This window comes from Balearica regulorum, chromosome 3 (assembly GCF_011004875.1).
Source record: "Balearica regulorum gibbericeps isolate bBalReg1 chromosome 3, bBalReg1.pri, whole genome shotgun sequence".
Lineage (NCBI taxonomy): Eukaryota > Metazoa > Chordata > Aves > Gruiformes > Gruidae > Balearica > Balearica regulorum.
Genome location: NC_046186.1, coordinates 110,235,914 through 110,258,356, shown reverse-complemented (window position 1 = coordinate 110,258,356; position 22,443 = coordinate 110,235,914). Strand labels below are relative to the sequence as shown.

The 22,443-nt window shown below is 37.9% G+C and overlaps 1 protein-coding gene across 1 annotated transcript in view; it reads left to right on the top strand.

Moving 5' to 3' along the window:
• NRXN1 (neurexin 1) overlaps window positions 1-22,443 on the top strand; it is a 733,713-nt gene that overhangs the window by 507,845 nt on the left and 203,425 nt on the right. Inside the window, 1 exon segment of the mRNA XM_075749468.1 lies at window positions 4,013-4,194. Within this exon segment, the coding sequence (XP_075605583.1) occupies window positions 4,013-4,194 (182 nt within the window).

Below are 22,443 nucleotides of genomic sequence, written 5' to 3'. Positions count from 1 at the left end.
CTTAATATTTTTTATAATAGTTAAAAATTGCTTTATGATTCATGAAAGGACAGCTAATAGTTTTCATTATTGAAGTTTACAGGCTTCAGTCTTTAGTTTTCCAGCTATAGTGTGTGATGGAATTGTAGTCTGTTGGGGTCTAGAGCTTAATCAAACCATTGCTTTCACTTAATCAGCATCTGAAACCTGATGTGAATGCTGAAAATAAACATTAAGTTACTAATGTTATATGGGAAAAATGGAATTATGTACATTACCCTTCAGTACAATATACCTCAAGCACAAAATTGGGATGAACATGAGGAAGGTAGAAAGCTGTTGATTTGTTGGTGGTTTGAGCAAACTATTAAACTACATCAGATGTGACTTCAGAGCAATAAATATTGAAAAGCTTTGCAGTCATACACAGTAATAGATACAGTAAATGGGTACTAAACAAAATATTTATCTGCTTAATACTGTATAGGTAAGCAGATGTCCTTGAGTTGCTGCCAGGCTGTGCTGGAATGAATGCACTATTTCATAAAGATGAATTTTGCAAACAAGTAGGACTTGAGAGACCCAGCCCATTAAAAAACATTACTGTATCTTGACCACTGGCAGTTTGTTACAACGGGAACCATGCTTTCACGGTGAAGAATATCAAAGGGTTGTATGGACATTTTTCCTAAACATTGTGTTGATGCACGGACGCATAAAGAATCACGCAGTAAATTCTACGGCTGAGAGATATAACTGGCATGTTACAAAGTTGCCTGCTTACAAGTACTGTGCTGATGGCATTGCTATGCTTGACATTCTAATTCTGCTGCTTTCAATTCTCTTGAGATGATAAACCCCAAGCAACACAGTGCCATAAGCTACAAGAGAGAAGGAAGATGACTGGGTTTTAGTGACAATGTTCTGAAAGAAAGGCAGAGATGTTATAAAGTTTGTCAGAGAGCATAAAAGCCTTTATGGAGCAAGTGAATTAGGCTTCCTCTGTTGTGTCTTAACAGATCCAAAATGGATAGTAAGCAGGGTGGTTTCAAACAACTGCTCAGTTTCTAGCTTTTAATAGTTAATGGGAGGTCGTACTATAAGCAGAGATCAATCCCAGAGTAATAAATTTTACATTATTATATTTGTCTTTCTTGAAATATAAACACTAGAGGACCTATTCTCAAATGGCTTCCGACCCATTTTTTCATAATTAATACAGGAAATTCAAAGAACGTGACTCCCTGTACAGCTTAGACAGAGGCAGATCTGTATTCATCAGCATGGATTAATTAGCCTGTTACCAGACACGCAGTTAGTACGAAGAGCTACTAAATGGACAGTTATAAAGAAGGAAAAGCTTTGCCATAAAAAAACCATAAGCCACATGTTATCATAGATAAAAGATAAGGTTTTTAACTTCAATGTTGATTTTACGTAGTTTAAGATTTACAGCTAGATTTATTCAGCCCAACTGACACTGGCCTTGGCTTCAATGCGGCAGCAATATGGAATGAATTTCCGCTCTTCGTTGGTTTATTTGAAGGGCAGTATTTAGCAAAAAACTGTGACAAAGATTAATTCTGAATAAGAACAACAGAATCTCTCATTGTTCGGATCTGGTGACTTACTTCTGGGTCATTGTATTCCATATGACTCCACCATCGCTTGGCAGGCTTTTTCTTTGTCTTCTGTATTGGGTAAACACATCTGTTACAACCAAGAAATGGAGAATTATGCACTCCCACTTAAATCTTATGTACTATTCTAAGTTTCATCTTTGACATTGAGGTGTAAGGAGTTGTTTTTTCTCAGCCTTCTCGTTTTTGTTACTTATAAAAACCTCATTTGTGACCTGACACAGTATTTTATGAAGTCAACAGAAAGGCTGTCACTGTTTTTAATGAGCTTTGGATCAAGCCCTCAGCTTTTCATCAGCACAGAATAAATCCTTTCACTACAGACACCAATGTGATATATACTGTATGAAGGTCCAAACTCTGTCACTTCTCAATTGGCTCAAGATTTGAAATCAACACTAGCAGCAAAGAGGAGAACTTGGGGACCATCAAGAGTGATATTACCTGTCTCATGTATCTTTGTTTCGGCATATACTAGAACTGGAGATTCAACCATCATTACTGAATAGCATGCAGCAGATTATTGTGCATTTCAGAGCACTGCGTATGAAGAAAGCAAAACCTCTGGGAGAGCAGGAGATTAGGTTTTTGCCACACGTGTTCCTAAACCAGACACCATTTGCCCATGTCCACTACCAAGCTTTTTTAAGGCACAGCCCCTATCTTCACTACTCTGGCACAACTCTTTATAACAATGTTTATATTGTCATAATAAATGACATTATATCATCATTTATAATGACGATAAACCCTGATTTCACTTGGAGTGTAAGTGAAACCTTAAATATCAGATCTGTAATTGTGTTTGTCTTTGCTAAAACAGAGTTGACAAGTTTTCCTAAAACACATGCAGCTTGGTATTTTGCCATCAAGAGAAAAGCCAAGAGATTTATTTGAAGCACAGTGCAATCCTGCAAGTGTGTTGATCTAAAATGAGCTCTACCGGTTTTTAAGTGCTATGCACAGTGCATAAAATATTACAAATTGGTGGTACTGGAAAAAAACTAACGGGTAGGTACACAATTCCATAAAGGAAAAGTGATGTTAGAAATAAATATAGGATATCTTTTCCGAAAGACCAGGTGACTGTTTTGCTCTGAAACTGACACAAAACGGTCTTGCTCAACAGTAGAGTAAGATTTTGAGAGATCTGGAAGTTGAAGGAGCAGTGTAACTATACAGCCCTTCTTGTTTTCAGCTTTAAAAGTCTACAGGTCCAAGGGATTTTAGATCCTTGTGTATGCTCACAACATTTTTGGTCAATCTTGAAAGAAAGTAAGAAAATGGCAATGATGCTGTTATGCACTTACTCCTTACGTGGACATGGGAAGTATGTAGTGAGAGTATTGGGTGGAATACACTGAATTACATCTAATAAAATTGAGAGTAACCTCACAGTGAGCCAGCTTAGAATAGCTAGTAAAACTAGACATCTGTATTTACAATGCACTGACATATCTCTCTAAGCTTTGACCTATCTGTATCGAAAAGAAGTGGACAGCTTGTAGCGACTGTATAAGTGAAAGATAAAGTGCATGCACAATTTGCCTGCTATATGCCTTTGTTAGGATACAAGTTTTAAATGGAAAATGTCTGGATATGCTGCTATTTTAGTTCAGAGGAAATATGCTGGTGATGAAGTTAAGCACCTGAGTGCTAAGCAGTTTCAGATTACAACACTTGTTTAAAACAGATTATAGATTTTGTAAGTGCACACTGGAGATAATGTGCAAAAATTTCCACTCTTATAAGTTATACATTGAGCATTATGCAAATAAGCCATTGCTTACTTAGATGGTAGACTGATATCTTTTTGTTCTGACATGACAAGCAAAGTATGTTTCCATTTGTTATCCCCATCTGTCACAAGCTGATAAACCTCAGATCTGTAAAAGTCTTATCTGAATGTATTTGTTAACGTCTTGCTTCGCTGGGCATGATGACGTATCATATAGTGCATATCATTTTCATTGTGTAAATAAGGAGCTGCATTTTTTTTGTCAGTCACTGGAATTACTTGACAACTTCTCCTCATAGGGCCAGTTTGGGAAGGCATTTGGTTCAGCTCATCCCTGTTCTGCACATCAGAGAAACATGTTCCTGAAGCATATGCTTAAGAACTCTCTTGAATAGATACGCATTTCTGAATCAGAGCTATGGTATTTTAAGTTACTGCATATGCAATTATGTTATATTCTGTGTTGATTGCACTAATATTTCACTTGCTGCAAAATTTTCAGCGATAAAGACCCCTTCATGTTGAAATATAGTCTTGTTTGGTTCCCTGAATCCATTTGCTGTATGAGAACATCTTGATTTTTGTAGAGCATATGATTTCCATGCGGGTTTGCGTTGCTGCAAGTGAGCTAATTACCTTTATTTCTGTTTTACAGCGGGAACAACATATATCTTTAGCAAAGGTGGTGGACAAATCACTTACACGTGGCCTCCTAATGATCGGCCAAGCACTCGTGCGGACAGACTGGCAATAGGGTTTAGTACTGTTCAAAAAGAAGCCGTGTTGGTACGAGTGGACAGTTCTACTGGGCTTGGAGATTATTTAGAGCTGCATATCGTAAGTATTATTAACACATGCATGATATTTCTTCTTCTCTTGATTGTTCTTATATTTGTGTTCTTTATTTTGCTTTAATGTAAATACAGCAGTTTGGTAATGAACTTTTTCGGGTCAATAGTGAACTAAATGATAATGGCTTAGCATACAATACCGTACAGGGTCTCAGGCATTCTGAAAATGCCTTTTACATTATACAGCACTACTTTATATTGCTTTTCAATTAAAAATCATATTGTGATACCTGTACAGGTATAGCAGTTTACTGCAATCTAATTGCATAGGATTTAGCAATGTCAGAGGAAGATACATTAGTCCTGGAGGATTTAATCTGGAATCTGCTGGGGGAATTACAGTGTATCACAATTGACTGTGCTTATTGTTAATACTAGAATTTATCCTCTGATTTCACCATTCCTTTGTGATGATAAATCTTAAGCAGAAAGCAAGATGTCAAGCTAGGAAGTCTAAAAAAGTAATTTCAGCTGCCTTAAAGCAAATAACTAGCAATCAAAATTGAAAGCATCTGGATTTTTATGGCAACATAAATAAATGATCAATGGAGATAAACATAACTAGGGCAGTATAAAATTCTGTTGTTTAGATTAGTCTCAACTTTGTTAATGTATTAGTTTGATTTTGATTTAAGAATCTCTCTACTTTCAGGAACAGAAGAGTTCCTTTTGAATGAAATTACTTATTGATCTATAACCAATTACACTTTTACCCTCAGAAAACATTCAGCAGTGATCATTTTTAAAATTAGAGGGAATTACAGTATTCAATCTTCCCAAGCTCCTTATTTCTGTAAAGGCACTTGCATTGTGGACCGAGGTGATTTTTTTTTTATTTATTTACTGGCTTGAGTAAATAAACAAAGGAAGAAGGCCTGAAATAAAATTCAGAGGTTGTCTATACCCTTCTCTCACATTGAAACACATGGAAAAATGGCTGGCTGTTATTGTACAATCTTAATTTAAAAATGTGAACAAAGCAACTTCTCCCAGGTGCCAGAAAAGCTGGGACCCTACATTTTTCAAGGCAAGTATTGTGTTGCTGAAGAGAATGTGAAAAATTTTCTTTCCAAAGCCACATCTACCATCAGGTGCCTAGTCGTCATTTGCCCATTTCTTTGCAATCTGAGACCCCATCCACCCACTGTGGTCAACAGTGTGTTCTTTTTCATTAGCATATTAAGGAATATTTTTTTTGTTGTTTCTATACCTGAAGTCTATCAAAATCATAATATTCATGCAATCTTCTGTCTTGCCTTGATTTTTCCATTTTAAAACAAACATGGGGTTCATTAATTATGAGTTGGAGATCAAAAATTATTGCCTGCTCCTAAGTGTTTCATTTTGTTATTTTTTTCCCAAATAACTTTCTTATACCCATGCAGTAGCAAGAGATGGTTGAAGAATTGAGAGTTTTCTATGGTCAGAAACACTACCAGCTTAAGGCAGGAGTAATAAATTATATTTTACCGGTCTTTTGAAGCTCCTATGAAGCAGCTTTTTATCGTCACGCTCTATGAGGTGATCCTGGCCTCCTACTGTTGTCTTTGCAAGAGACTTTGGGAACCTCCTTGAAGCCTACTCTGCTTCAGAGCAAAATCCGTGATAACTGTGCAGAAATTTCACTGGAATAAGGTCTGACCTTCTGAGAGCTGCTTCTCTTTAGTCTGTCTCTAGAGTGAAGACACTGAGGGATTGACCTGAAATTCTAAGACATCTGGCAAGGATTTTTTTAAGGGTCATCAATGTTAGTTAAAGCTTGGAAAACTGCTGGGATATAATTTCCCAGAATCTATTTCATATAAGGATAGTATTCAAAAGAAAGTTGAAAGGCACTATTTTCAAAAGCACTCATGGTACCAAAGAACATATATCTTATTAAAGTCAGTGGAACTGGAGGCACTTCTGAGAATTTTACCTGAGATCTATTTTAGCTCAGCAAGATATTGTGAAACATCATGATTGTAAAAATGAAGAACATCATAGAAACGAAGAGGCCTGTGTATATGTTCTAGTTGAAAAACAGTTTATTGGGTCAAAGTTTTTCAATATTGGCAGCTAGTGCATTAAACTAGCTGTAATAAAAGTAGTTGAAGGGATGTCTCATTCAAAACTTCCTTCTTGCACCAATGTTGAGATGCCACTAAGAATGTCTTATCTACTAAATAACCAGAAACATGCAAAAGCTGTGCATAGTGGAAGGAGGGAAAACTGGGAAGAGGAAAGAGTCTAAGTCTGCATGTTCTTTTGCATGCACCTGCTCACTTGTTTGTATAATCAATGTGCATGAGCAATAAATGCCTGTGTACATTGAGATGCACTATGCATGGATAACTTACCTGTCTTATATACACTATAACATTATAACAAGGATGTAGTTGTGATTGCGCCCTCCCTGGAAGTGTTCAAGACCAGGTTGGATGAGGCTTTGAGCAACCTGGTCTAGTGGAGGGTGTCCCTGCCCATGACAGGGGAGGTTGGAACTAGATGGTCTTTGAGGTCCCTTCCAACCCAAACCATTCTGTTATGCTATGATTTAGTTATGCTGGGATGCAGTTTTACAGTATAATAGAAACTGGTTCTGTTGTTATTTAGTTTCCATTTTACTCAGGAGGTCAATAATCACTCAGATCCTCCCCAGTGACAAGATTTGCGACAGATGTGTAAGGACAGGTTTTAAGCAAAATGGTGGCAAAGAAAATTCCATGTTGGAACTATTGCTTTGAGTTAAAACATTTTTAATCATAGTCCTCACTAGCATGTTGGGGAGGATGCTTGTTTGGGGTGTTTCAGAACAGAGCTATGAGATAGCATGTTCTTAACCGTCTTCATTGTAGGAATGGAAGAGGAAGTTACAAGTTTGATTATGGTACTTCAGTGTGTGCTTGCCCTCTTTATTCTTCTGTTTACTTAAAGATGATGTAAACCTAATAATGAAATCAAGCTCATAACAAATTCTGATTTGGAAAATTGCTACTTGATCATCTGAATCACAGCTTTAACGTTAGGTTAGGAACACATTTATTTAAAGTAATCATTTAACCTCCCCAAATAACCATTGTTAATATGGGAAACATTTCAAAAAATGTGTAATCTGCATTGCTACCAGATGCTTAACAATTCCAGTGCAAATACTTTAAATTCCAAGATAGATTATTATAAAATTCTACTTGTACTGCAGCAGCCTGGATATAAAGAACTGGTTGTGTATATGATACGTCTGCATCCCGGTGCTTCCAGAAGGGGATGTTAATATGGTTTAGTCATCCAGAGGTGCAGCAATTAGTTTTCGTGGCCATCACTTGACTTCTGTTATGGAAGTGGTCTCCTGTGCAGTCTCTGCTGTGAGACCTAGTTCAAGAGGAAATAGATATCATGCCTGAAAGTCCACTGCCACTTCCTTCTCCTGTTGATAGATAAAAGAAGACAGATAGGCTCTGAGAATTACTATAATCTTCCTTTTTTTCCCTTTTTCTTGGCATGGTCCGCATCCATCTCCATGCCAAGTGGAAAAAGGAGGCAGCTTATTCACACATTGTTTGGTTAATCACCATGTGCACTTCTGTGCTTGGCTTATTCATTGACTTCTAAAGCCCACAGGTGATTCCGTCAGTGATGCCTGTTCCTATCTCCACTCTTCTCTTCTCTTCCCACCCTCTTCTCCCACATCATTAGACAGAAGTGTGTGTGTGTGTGTTTACATATATATCTGTCATTGTCTCACAAGGACTGTGCTGTTGCTGCCTCAAGTTTCCAGCTTTTCTATGGTGAAGAGCAAAGTGAAGTCAGACAAAGTATTGCCTTTAAGGGCTAAGAAATCCTGTTAATTTGCTTTTTCTGGCAATGCTGGTAGCATAGGAAACTGGCATTCTCCCATGTGGCTCAAGTAATATTTGCTCTACTAATGAAGACAAGAAGGATAGATTTCCATCAATAGACTTCAACCACTTTAAAAAATTCTTTTAAGTATAAATTATGCCACATTTTTATCTTTCATTGTTAAAATTAAAGACTTTAAACTATACCAAAATGTAACATTTTGGGTGCCTGATGAAAAGAATCAGCAGTTTCTGTGTCTTCCTTGTTTGTGTCAATTGCTTTAAAATCAAAGTATTTTGCGAGCACAAAACCAATTTGCTGTTTTTACGGTTATAGCTGATTTTGAAATTGAGAACAAGAAGTTTGGGAGATAAGGCCAGCAGACCATTTTAGATCTTACAGCTTTGTTGTTCCAGAAAAGACACCACCCAGCCTCCGGGACACTAGCTCCTTAAGCTAAACTGGGCTCATTTCTGGTATCTCAAGTGGGTATGGATACCTTCTGGGGGAAGCTGGGGAAAAACACCTTGTAATTCCAGCAAGAGAAGAGTGACAATCCTACCTAGGATATAGTAAATGTACAAAAATAAAAAGAAATTAAATTCAGGGTAGATTGTGGTAGATATTTTTTATTTCATGTAAACCAATAAGATTGATACTGTGATGGGAAAGCATGGAAAACTATTTTAGAAGATGTTGTAACATGTTACCTTACCTGCAATGTGTAGTATGATTAAGGACAGATATTATCAATATATGCAATGTATAATACACTTAATTAACCTGAAATACTCTGAAGATGCAGCATTACTGGCATGATAGATTAATCAGTATTGTACTTAGATTTTCAAAATGTGCTTGTGAAGCCTTCAGAGTAACAATTAATGACTGAGGTGAAAACAGTCGTAGCAGAGAAAATATTGTATGTCTTACAGACAACTGGGGCTTGGATCATGAATAAATTCAGTTTGTGCCCTTTGTCCCAACTATTTATATACTACATCTATTAAAATATATATTGTGGGAAAGGCATTTTTCATTTGAAACTTTTTCCATGAGGAAGATGTGCATAAAAATCAAGTGAAAGTTTTTGTGAGTTTTTGTCAGCTTCAGTTCAAAAATTCTCGTGGTTTAAAAGGAGGTTAATGCTTCCCCATTTTCTGAGTTTTGTATTCAATTTTTTGCATACGATATACTTCATTTTTATAAAGCAGGGAAATATTTAATAGCCCCAAATGAAATGCTGACTTTTGTGTAAAAACCATAATATTGTTATCAAGTGGTTTTGATTTTCAGCTAATGAAAATGATTTTCAGTTAATGGAAAATTCTGCAAAAGTCCTCTCTCAACTTTTTTTTCCTACACCTTTTTTTTTAACTTTTGGCATAATTAAAAGGACTGCTATTTCCTGCTTCCCTCCCTCTGTCTCTTAGTTATACATATGCAGTTTTCTTCTGTGTCAGACTTTTAATAGCTGACTCTGTTAGATTCTATTGTACATGTACATAATATATGGATAATTTTAATTTATGCAAGTATAATGACCTTCCCTCAAGTGAACAGAAATAGTGAAACTCAGGTGAGGATCACACTTCTGTGTTGGAGCATACCAGAGAAAAATATCGCAAAGTTTTAAGATAAATTAATTTATTATTCTCTTTTGAATACTTCACACGTCTTGGGCTTAATGCCTAATGGAAAGTCAGTTGAAAGATTCTTATTGACTTAGTTGTATTTGGATCAATGCCTAGAGAGTTGGATGTATTTTCAGTGAGATTGATGGTAAAAATACCTGTGATTTTAGTGGTTTATATTGGAGCTAATTAAGTTTTCCAGGAAGAGTTTAATAATCTTTAAAAAAAATATTCCCAGGATAATGTTTCTTCTAATAATCATCTTTCAAATATGGAATTCCTTATTATTATATGCATATCTGTGCAATGCAAAGATTTGATAAGGCCAGTGGTGGCTTGTATATACACGAAACAGTAATGAATTTAAAATCAAATTATTCATGTCCAGGAAGGGCTGAAAAAAAAAAAAAAAAAGATAACTCGGTTTCAGAAATCTGATATTTTAGAAGTGCTGAGCATGCACATCGTGGCTAAAGTCAATGGAAGCTGAATATAGTCAGCACCTCTGAAAATGAGACCATCATCATGTCAGCTAAGTGGGCATCAGGGATCACTCTGGAGCCCTGGAAGGACTTTGGATCATTATGTTTATCGGAGTTGTGATATTTAATATTCTGCTACATTAAGGCATAAGAAAATTTCTTAAGGATGATGTTATCTCGTCCAGACTGCTAATATTTGATATTTTGTTATTATACTTATATACATGATATTTATTTGTGATTTTTTTCCTCATTACTGTATGTGTATGGAAAATGCTATAGGAAGTTTAACAGTTGTGGCTAGCGATTATTCTTCTCTTAGGGGAACAAAAACCTCAGCAACCTTACTATGTGTTAATCTTTAAACTGAAGAAAAATTACTATGAAGCCAGGATTTCCAGACTTGTTCATGGGGTTGTATAATGAAAAGCAGTGCAATCAAAAAAGAATCATTTATGGGACTAGACAGGCAGGTGAGAATGCAATTCAATGTACACAAACATTAAGTGAACTAGAATGGGAGCAATGAATTAATCTAGGGAATGTGTGCTAAATGCAGCAATCATTTACCTCACTGATCAGGTTAAAGATCTAAGTTTGTAGGAAAGAAAATAAATAAATCTCTGAAATGGTCAAGCCATGCCTTGAAAAAATGCAATTAAGTTATTCTTTTGTATTAGCAGAGACATAGATTAAAAAAACTCCGAAAGGGGGTTTTATGATGTAAGCTGTTTGCTAATGCCTCATCTTGAATACTCTGCACCGTCTGTTATTGCACACTGAGCGACAGTGGTCTGCTCTTGCCATAAAGAGGCCAAATTGCTGAGAGAAGGTCAAGGAAATGTGCTAATTCTGGCACAGACCAGACTGACTCCTTACTGTACGAAAAATATGAATGGAATTTGGACAGTCGATATAATGAAACAGTTTGGCTATTACTGCCATCATGGAGTGCTGCAAGGAGAAATCCTGATGCTGGCCTGGAAGGTCCATTGTAGCAGCGTGGCAGGTCTGATCTCCCAGCTGTGATTCCTGGTTCCCCAGCCTGGAAATGTGCTTGAGGGAAGCAACTCCATTCATCTTCTTCCTCTGTCTTGGGATAAATAGAAGTTCTCACATCTTCCTCTACCCAGCTAATAACTCCTTTCTGCATTCTGCTCCTTTTGTGCTTTTGGGATGATAAAAGCTTTCTTCCCAAAAAGCATGCTGTATCACGGGGTCACCACCTGCCAGCCCCTTGGTGAGAGAAAATGGCACCGGGCACAGCCTAAGTTCTCAGCTAAAATACCGTGTGTCGGTCACAAAATGCTCCAGCCCTTGACACTAATGAATCTCCTGAGGTGCTTTTTTCTAGCAAAGATGTAGAGCCCGGCTGAGGGTGAGTAGATATTTAAAATACTTCTGGTGGGTCCACATATATTAGAATAATCTGATAACAATATGGAAAGGATTGCATGTGGCCATGGCTTTGTATGAAATGATCTTGCAGACTAGATCGTGGACTTTAAGATCCCTTCTGATCTCGCATATCTCAAGATTATGCTGTAAATTGAATCCATCTGTTGGCTGAACTGCTTAAGATTAAATTTGATGGCAAGTCTTTCTTTGACTTTGCTGTTGCAAACTACACAAATGGGACGTTTGATCCAGCATGAGGAGAGAACATAAACATGGAACTCAATTTTCCTGGGGCCTTGCTGAAGTTAAAATAATGCTAAAAAGATTAAGAATAGAGAGGGTTTGGGCTGAGTCATGTTATACTAATAACAAAAACTGTGCATTTTTAAGAACTGAAGCTAACCAATTTGGAGAGGCAAGCAAAAGAGCAAGCATATTTAATTAACATAAACTTGAAGAAGCTCATGACCCCTTCGTAAAGCAGCTCTTATTTTTTACATTGCTAGTTTTAAAGCTCTGAAGTACTGTATGGATTATGTCCAGTCTTATTTTCAAGTATTCTTTCTTTCTCATCCCTTTCCCTAAGTTCCTAAGTTCCCTAAGTTGTTTTTCTGCTGTGTCCTCAAACACCAATTTGTGTGCTGTGCGTATTCTGCCGTCCCAGTGAATCCCAGTGAAAGCAGTGATTTCATACCTTTTCCTTCACACAGAATGAGGCATATTGTATAGCTAAAGGAACAGGGGAGTCACTTCAGATGGTGACTGTATGGTGTACTCACATGGAAGACCTTCTTGATGAGGACCATTGATGACTTAGCAGCAAGAACAAAGCAAATAAGCACGTGGCCAAAATCAGGAGACATATCCTTTTGTGACTAGGTTTCTTACATATAAATGCCAATTTCTGGCTTCAGAAAGGAAGACAGAAGAATTAGTTTATAATGTACAGATAAATAAATAGCCCATCTTTCCTCCATAGCAGCACCTTTCCTACTTAACATTATATTCTCCCATTGATGTTTTAGATCCATCCCAGTCTAATCAGGGCCTTTTAATCCAAAATTTCCTGCACTGGTTACTAGCCAACATCCTTGCATATGAAGGTTACAGATATATTAATGACTTGGCACCAACTCTTCCAGAACATTGCCATGTATAAAAAGAGCTGATGAAAAATTTAGCAGACATTTTAGCAACCTTAGTAAGATTTAAAGAATACTTGACTATTTGTAATAGCAGAACAGTTGAGATGTTCACTGGAACCTCGCTGATCACCCAAAGGAAGAAGCATCGAATCATGGGAAATTATTGTGATTATTTAGTGGATGAGAGCTGTGGAGGATTGACTTGCTTCCAAGAGCTAGCCACTTTTGCCCACCTGTCCTACATGGGTACTTCTCTGCTTATTATATCTATTGTATATTTTCTTAAGCATATACTGTTTGTTATATCTAGTAATATAATAGAGTTAGCCCTGATGTTATTTCCTAGCTTGTTACTGCCTAGTTCTCGCCTAATTTTAGAGAAGCACAAAAAGACTTGCACTCCCTCCTCCCTGCTAGGTATGCCTGACTCAAAACCAAGTGCAAGGTACATGTACCCGGTGTGTTAGAAGCCACCACAGTGTGGGGTGTAGGCAGGTTGTAAGCGCTTTGGGCTGACAATGTGTGGTTTGGGGGGGAAAAAAAAAAAAAAAAAAAAAGGACAGACATGAGCAGTGACATCACTTTCAGAGTATCCTAGACTATGCTTTTAGCTCCTGATGGCAGCTTGAATAAGAGAGAGTGACTCTCGGATTGCTGTGACCCATTGAAAGAGGGACAGGTCTGCACAGGACAGATCAAGGTTTGTTTCTTATAAATATAAGCCAGAACCCACGATCTGGCCCATTAACTCCCTGTCTTTTAAATTTATGAGCTCTAAGTGAGGATAAGGATATAGTGTGCACTGCAGCACAAAGTACCAGTGTAGCAGTTTTTCAGTGAACGTGCAGTATGAACAGTATCATTTTTAATACCAGTCAGAGAGATTAGCCTGTTGATGCAGAACAAAGCTAGGGCGAAAGTGCTGCTGGTGGCCTGAAAAGATTCTGATCCTAACTCCAACGAATTCTCATCCCACCACTTCCAGCATTAATTTGCCTGAAGAAACTGCAGAAATACAAGTATGAGCAGGATCGGCCAGAAAACTCCTGCTGGAAGGTGAAAGGTGCAGAGCCAATTTTACAGAACCTGCTGCTTTGCTTCAGGCATTTGTTTAAGTAAACATTGCTATTACAGTTAATCACTTTGTGCTAATAAGGAAAGCTCATCTTAATACTATTCTGTTTTTGTGAGATACTACCTTAATTGTAACTCATAATTAGATAATTAGACCACTTACTTAATTTAGGTTTTGCTCTGTGATGCCTCAGTGTCATCACCAAACTGGAAACTTGTTTTAATATTTAATGCTAGAGTGCTTTTTTTCTTCTAGACTGTTTTATCGTCTTGAGCCTTTCTCACTTTTTACTTACACTGTTGTGTCAATGAGGAGTAATTATAGTAAAATCACTGAATTTAATTTGGTGTACCAGAGGGTAGAACCGAACACAGGTGGCCTGGTTCCTACTTTCATCCAATTTAGTTACTTAACTTTAACAATCTTTGACACCAACTCATTGTACCAGGGTCACGCAGGAAACGGAGCCAGAGCAGGGAATTTATCTGGATTTCCTGAAACCCAGATTTCCAGTTGTATCTTCTTCTGCTGTTCTGTAGCTTGCCTATGCTGTCTAATCACTGTCTCTTTTACCTAAGCATGACACGCTTGACATCGGTGCTTCTCCACTGCTGGTATATCGCTAAGCAGCCTTTTCCATTCTCTCCCAGCAACAACCATAAGTGTGTGATATTTGCATTCCCTATCAGTCTTCTTCCCATCTGACGGTGGGCTGCTGCCACTGTTAAATCTCTTTGTTTTTTCGCTTAGATCATGCCGGTCACAAGAATTTCTGCAACAATAACAGACAGGATAAGGATTTAATGAGCTGGTATTTTCAGTGTTCTGGTGGTTTATGCTTAATGTAACAATACCACTAACAACGGGTGAGTTTTCCTGTTAAGTGTTTGGAGAGGCTTAAATATCGCTCTGTTTGTGAAAGCCCATTTACACTGAAGCATTCTGATGCTCCAGAGGGTGGATTAGCTGAAGGAACTGACTCATGCATTTCTTGGCTTTCGATAATTACCTAGCTTACATTGAATAAGGGCTGCTGAGGAACAAAGGAAAGACACAGTCCTTCAGTTTTGCCAGTTCTCTGTGAAATTATCCTGCAGCCTTCAGCGCAGCAGCATGAAACTACTAACGTGGCTTCAACTTCTTCTGCTAGAATTTGTAGGTGATAATCTGTGTTCAGTCAAGGACCAAATGTAAGTCCAGATATTCCCTCAGGGAAATGTAAATCATGCTTGCTGCTGTGGCATTATACATTCTCGGTGGTCTAGGAAAAGCCTCTCGTACAGGACTGGGAAGTCTTCCCTCTGCGTATTCCGCTGTTGGGTCAGGTACTCCATCTGGGGCCTCTGGATTGCAGGATGGGATTGAAGCATGACATCTTCAATGGATCTCATCATGCTCCATTTTGGGGCTGGAATGTCTTGTTATTTTCTCTTTAGCCCTCACCCTTGGTGGACTTGCGACTTACTGCCTACAGAGTGAATGCTACAGACTGTGTTCTTCCTTACATTAATGTCCTGAAGCCTTTTTGTTCCCCATGCAGGGTTTTTTATTCCTGACCCAGTGAATTCCAGGGAACAACAGAAAGTTCCTGGAGCAAAAGTACTCTGCCTTTCCCTTTCATAGCAGATGGAGTTTTTAAGACTCGCTGTGGTTTATGTAGCAGCGCCTTCTCATTTAGGGACAAGCACAAAGAGCATTATCATACGTGAAGCTACTTTACAGTAACTTCTACCAATTAAAATAAAAAGTGAAAAGATTATGCTATAGAGCCTTAATAACCACTCAGCATATTTGATAATATCACTGCTGTCGGTATCATATTCACCACTATGTTTAATAGCTGAACAGATGCAGCTCACTAGAACACCACATGGTATGCAGCAGCAGGGAGTCCCATTTGACAAGTTGGTTTTGTTTTATTCCCTTCCCAGAGAGCCTTCCCTGATATCCCAAGTTTCTGTAGTGTTTTGATTTGCTATTCAGCAAACAGAAAAAGGCAAGGGGATTCTGTACGGCTTGTTTTCAAAGCAAGAGGGTTTTTGACTTTTTAGTGGAAGTGCTATGAAATTCCTAATAAAGCTAATAATACAAGGCATATTTCAATGTAAAATTGTCAGCCCTTGATCTGAAAAGGGTTGGGGTTTAGCAGGTAGCATATATCTGCATTCACAGGTTGCTTGTAGGATAGCAACTATGCTGTATTTTGGAGGCGTCCCCAAGTTTGGGGATTTTTTTTTTTTTTAATTGCAAGATTTTGTGTACCCCTCTGCAAGTCACTTTGCACAGTGAGCAATAACCCTTGGCTGTAATAGTGCCATGGGATGCTGCAGTTGTTTGATGCTTCTAGATTTGCTGTCCATGGAACAATTCACAGGAGCATTTTGTGAGACTTTCCAATCATCTAATTGCTTGTCTGGAAAACCACCTGAGTATATATTCTGAGGCTAAAATAAGATGGCTATGCACTTAATATATTCTAAAAAAAAAAAATCACAGGATAATGCAGAGTAGATGATGAAACCTTGGCTATATGATTTGGGTATTTGTTTCCAGGAAACATAATAAAGATGGGAACAAGACTGAAAGTGCTGCAAGAATTATGTTATCCACCTCATATTACTTGATCCATAAATAAACGCAAAACCTCCCTTGGTTGTATTTCCTATTCCTTATTAATGTGATTATATAGTTAAAGATAGGTGCTGCCAAGGGCTAAATTAATGGGCAGTGTCTTCCCCAGAGCTAAAAACTTGTCACAGCTTTGTGCTCAGCTGATATGCTCTTCTGGAAGATATTTAAGATTTCTGGGTTTCTGTTCCTAATCTGCTTTTTAAAATATTTTGCTGGCTATTTAGACTGACATTCTTAAGGCATTGATTTTCTTTTCTTCCTTCTTGCTTTTCACTGCATATTCAAACTCAAAAAAACCCCCAAAAAAACAACCACCGGCACATCTCCTTGTCACAGCTGTAGTGTGGTACATGATGACACCAAGCTGTGCTAGTGTGGGAGGAGGGGAGATAGGGGTTGCAAGCACTGTGGAGAACTGATTAAAATTCAAAATGAGCTTGATAAAGTGGAGAAATAGTCTGAAATCAGGAAGATGAATTTCTACAAAGGAAAGCGCCGAGTTCTGTACCTAAGATGGAAAAATCAAACGCTCAGCTATAAAATGAGGAATAATTGTGGCCAAGAAGCAGTTCTACAGAAAAGATTGGGAAGTTCCAGCTGATTGCAATTTGCTGCAGGGACAGACAGGCATCGGTCTGGGATGTATTGACAACACGTGGGGTGGCAGAGGATGCAAAGAGGTTAATTGTTCACTCAGTACTGCTGGCACCTGAGCTGAAGAAGTATGTCCAGTTTTGAGTGCTTGGCTTTGAAAAGGAGGTAAGCAGATTAGGTAGCTAGTAAAAGAACCAGCAATATACTCTAGTTTAATTAACACGTAGCTCCTAAGAAGAAAATGAAAGAATGGACTCTGTTTTGTTTAAAAAGGAGAAGATAGGGAGTGACTGGATGTGAAAACTGTCTTTTAATACATATAGGCTGTTATAAACAGGACTGTGGCTAATTTGTTTTGCTTGTCTGTCAGGATAAGGTACAAAATAGTTGGTTGAATTTGCAACAATTCTATTTTTCTATCTATGAAAAAAAAAAATTTCCCACTGTGTTTGATGGTTAGCAGTGGAGCGGGTTATGTAGGCAGGCCCTGTCAATTTGTGCTTTCAAGATCAGACTATGTTCCTATCAGTAGTGGGAATTCCATGGAGACTTCTGCTGTATGTTTTTGCTAAAGTTAGCCTAGGTGTACTTGTTGTTGCTAGCAAGTGATGGGTGTAGTAAGGTCTTCTTAAGCTGTACACTCCCGTTTGTGCTACTGTATTTAACTGGAAGGCTTAGGTCCAGGAATGATTTAAGCTGAATGCTTAGACGTTAGCACAGTGATGTTCTCTGTTTCCATTCCTAAAGACATAGAAAAGGGAGGGAGTTAAGCTGCTGCTAAGCATTTTCTTTTAGCACCCATTGGTCTTAGTGTCATCAGCAAACTCTAACACTGCATGCAGCAGCACAAGGTAGAACGTGCTCTGCCTTTGCCACATCAACATCCCCTCTCTTTTAACGCCAGCCAGCTGCTTTGCTGTTATATGCGGGAAAGAAATTTGAATCCGTACGTCTGAGAACGGCTCTCTGGCCAAGCAGAGGCCTCTTGGTGTGTTCTTCACCGACCGTTCGCGTGTGCTCCCTCTTCAGCTTGTGGGAAAGGTGGTGGTGATGTAACTAACTCTGCTCCTCGCCCACTGTTCAAATGTTAGCAAGTGTTTGCTTTAGTTGCCGTGTGGGAGTAGTGAGGTAATTTGGAACCATCCTGGTGTAAATCCAAAATAACCCAAACGGACTAAATAGATTACTGAGCAAAACTCATTTTATTATACTGCAAGAATAATGTGCAATTGGGGTGAATTTATTTTTCAGGTTTTTGAGCTATTTGGCCAGTTCACTGGCTGCAGATACAGCTGCACAGCTGTGTGAAATGGTTTTTAAGTTTTCTTGTCAAAATGGCGCATGCAGGTTATCGAAAAGATAATAATTACTCACAAATCATTGAAGATAAGCTTTCCTGTTTCATTTCTAAAATAGACTCTCTGTTTTCTTAGCATTAGTGACTATTATGCAATGAGGCTTTCTAATGATTTTAACAGAATGTTGATTAAAAAAAAATCTCCTTTAGCTATTAACAGTTGTCACAACTTTGGGCTCGTATCATAAAAGCTCAGTACACTTTAAGTATATAAGATATTTTATCTTTTTGGCATTGTTCTCTGGGACTGAATCTTGAAACATAGTACCTGCCTTTGCCAGCAGACTGTACTCTGGGGTTTCCTCTGGAGCAAAGGGAGAGGATTACCCTGGGTACCAGCCACGCTGCATCTGCAGGAACTTGGTCCAGACTAAACCGGCTTGGGTTTTGGGTTATCACTTTGCAGTGACAGCTGATGGTCGTCTGCTTAGATGTGAATCAGAGGCATTGCTCTCTTTCTGCTGTCAGCCAGGTGCAGTAGAGAACAAGCATGTGTTTGCCTCCGTGCCAAGGAAGGCAAACCTTCCCTACTTGTCACCCCATCCTTTAATCCTGTTTTCTAGCCCCCTTCTCCCCAGGTTGTGTCATGTAGTTTCACCAGATATTTTGCACTTCTGCAGTTGCAAAGGTAGGTCGTGGATTTGCTTCATTGCTCCAAAATATAGAAGTTGTCCAAGCTGATAATGTATGTCCTTTCATCGAGTTGGAAGAAAAACGATGAATAAAATCGTTGCTGTGACTGTGTCAGGATTGTCACTTTATCTCTCTTGTAATGGAGATGTTGTTCAGCATTTCTAATTATGATATTAATCTTCACTATCCCCTGACACAGGTGTAATATCAGGAATACTAGTGCATGACAAATTTATTACTTTTGACCCTCGGAGGCACCAGTCACAAACACTTTTGGTTTGCTGGCAAACCTAATTGGTTCCCTATAGTTCTTCCTTTTCTCACTGAAAATATTTGAGACATTCCTGCTGAGTTTTTCCTATAATGTACAGTAACATTAAAAATCGAGACAGGGAAACGGTCTTGCATGAATCACATTCTCCCACGCACGTACTACTCATAAAGTGATTATCAGAAACATTCCTTGTATTGTTAGTAATTTTTGAAATTATAGACAGGATTGATTTCTGCATCTGAGTTTTTCACATGTATGCTTATGCTTTAGAAAGCTTGCTGACTTGGAGTATTTCATTAATTGTTTTTAAAGGGTTAGCTTGCAAGAGAGTTGCTAACCACAAGCAAATGGCTTACCTGTGGTAGGTTGGAGGGTGTAGAGAAAGCAAAGTATATTCATGGAAGCACTTCAGGAGGTGGAGAGGGTGGTGGAGCCTTCCCTGCATGCCGCTCTGCTGTGCTTCCCTGTGGGTCTGGCTGGTTCTGAGCAACGCTAAGTGATGGTATCCAGGGAAAGACTGGTACTCCTCCTTTTGGTCCTATTGGGGAGGTAATAGCAGTGTTTTGACTCTTAAGGCTGGTTTTTGGAAATTAGTGGGCTTTTCTGCTACTGCTCGGCTGGCTCTTCTATAAATGTTCAAGGTGGGAGGCTAATATTTGGTTTTTTCCTCCACTTTAAACACATGCACCTATCTCAGGAAAAACTATGGGTTTTCAAACTTCTGTTATATTGTAATATAGGTTAAAACCACCAAACCTAACCCTCGTAGATGCAAATCAAGGGCTACTCATTTAGTAACTGTCCATGTGTTTCTTACCGTCAGGAGTTGGATGCAGAAGGAGAAAGATCAGTGATCTGATCTAGGTAGTAGTGCTGTATAAGTTAGATAATGATGTTTTTCCAGTCTCATTTCTCAATGGAAACTTTAATGTGGAAAATTTTAGGATTGGGATAGAATGTACAAACAAAGGCAAAAGGACTCATTCCTCGGCACCGCTAACCAGTTGGTGCTGACTTCAGTGGGGCTGGGAGAAATCTGGATTCAAAACTTTTCCCCACCTGGTTCAGACTGGGACCTGATCCAGACTCCCACACTGTTGCTTGAGGACTTTAATGTCAACTTTTGACTTGCCTTGGTGACTGAATCTTTGTTTCATTCTGTGTTTCTAAAAATGTATAATTTTTATTTTTGTTGCTGTACGTCAGGAAGGAGATAGTTTTCAAAATGAACTTTCTTTTTGTTTAATATTTGTGAAAGAAATTGTTTTCTAGCCAGTCATAGTGAAAACACATCTATATATTGATGACAAAATGGTGCTATTTGTTTTATGGTGATTATAGGCCTGATTGCTGCTGTTTGTGGCTAAATTCAGGATCCGTATAGCAATGCCTTCCTTTTGGAAGGAGGCTGAAACAATTTCAATCAAAATTCAGGATAGAGATTTACTTTATATCTTGTTAAAATGAATGAAAAGAGTTCCTAACTGTTGTTTCTAGAATTGTTTAGAACTGCGGGAGGCAAGGAACTTGGAGAGCACTGCAAGAGTTGCAAAACATTAGGGACATATTAAAAGAAAAATGTCACTATGCACCAGCTCTTAACATGAAACATGGCATATTCGCACTTCCTAGAACCCACTGTACATTTCCAAAGGCCAAAACCTTTTCTAAATCCCTTAATACCACTGAATTTATTACGTCTCCTTAACACAATTGAATATGTCTGAAGATGTGGATGAGGGACATGATGATAAAGCACTGTAGTGATGGAAAAGACAGAGCAATTAGGTGAAACATTCTCTTGTACGTTGTAGTGGGTATTTCCCTAGCTGTAGTAGAGGTTTATTCATTTTTTATTACCAGTTCTAGCCACCTGAGATATTTTAAATCCAGGTTCTGTATCATATTTGCTTGATTTATTAACACCCCCAGGAAAACATAGGCAATATAATGAGTCTCTGTATCAATCATTTGTTATAAAACTTCCAAAAGATTCAGTAATTCTAACCAAAAATTAATGTATTAGAAGCATTAATACATAAGTGAAAGATGCTTTTCAAAAGGCTTTTTAATGGCTTAAGAATAAATAACCTTTTAAAAGCCAGCTGCAACTCCCCGTTTTATTTCCTGTTCGTAATGAATTCCCGCTATAAGTATTTTAAGGCTCTAAAATTAGATAGAGAGCTAAGTTGTTGGGTTTGGTTTCTATCGGCTATCATGCAATTAAGAGGATATTTGTGATGGCATAAGTGTAAATAGAGAAAACTCGCATCACTGTTCATGCGGAACGTTTTGGTCACTTTTTCCTCACCTCGCATCCTCCGAGTAATAGAAAATAAATAAGTATGGGTTGCAATTGGAGAGTCCTTTAATGGCTGGTATTAAATCTGATAGATTCTTGACAATTCAAAATATTCTTTTGATGAAGACTGTGTCAATGAATTTGCTTTATTATATTTTTTCTAATTTCCAAGATATTTCAAGTGTAGCATATACTTAGTGCATAATAGAAACCAGTTATTCAGAGCTTGCATGCATGTGCATTTTGAGCTTTTAAGAAATGTAAACGTTTCTGTTTCTGGTTGTTGACCTGCCACATAACACTTTTTTGTTGCATCATAACAAAAAAAAAAAAAAAAAGTGTTTCTAGCATTAAAGGTACGTAAACCAGAGGATCACCTGGCCAGCATGCAACTCCTTAATTTTAGTTACTAATCTTAGTGTTAAATGACAATAGCAAGCCAAAGAAGTTTCTTCAGTGTTGTATCACTGTCCTGTTCACTTTTTTTGAAGGAAAATTTTAAATGTTAAAACAATTTACTTACCTTCTCTTTGCTTACAAAATTAAGCTTTTTAAATAATGGCAGGAATGCAATTGTAAGAAATCATATATAAATAATAGACCTAGACAGGATAAGTTGTTTAATGCCTTTTTTCCCTTTTTTTTTTTTCTTCATAAGACACAAGATTATATATTTGTTCTACTTTCTGTTGCTGTTCCAGACCAGTACAGTAGAAGCTAATTGCAATTTCAACTGTTAGTTAAATTTAGAAAACACAGCTGATAACGAACCTTAGGTATCTGCTTTTGGTACGTTGGTACAAAATTAGCAGTAAAGGTGGATTAATTTTATATACTTCTGATATTGGTGCCTCTTGGTTGTGTATTCAACCATTTCTACAAGGTCATGAA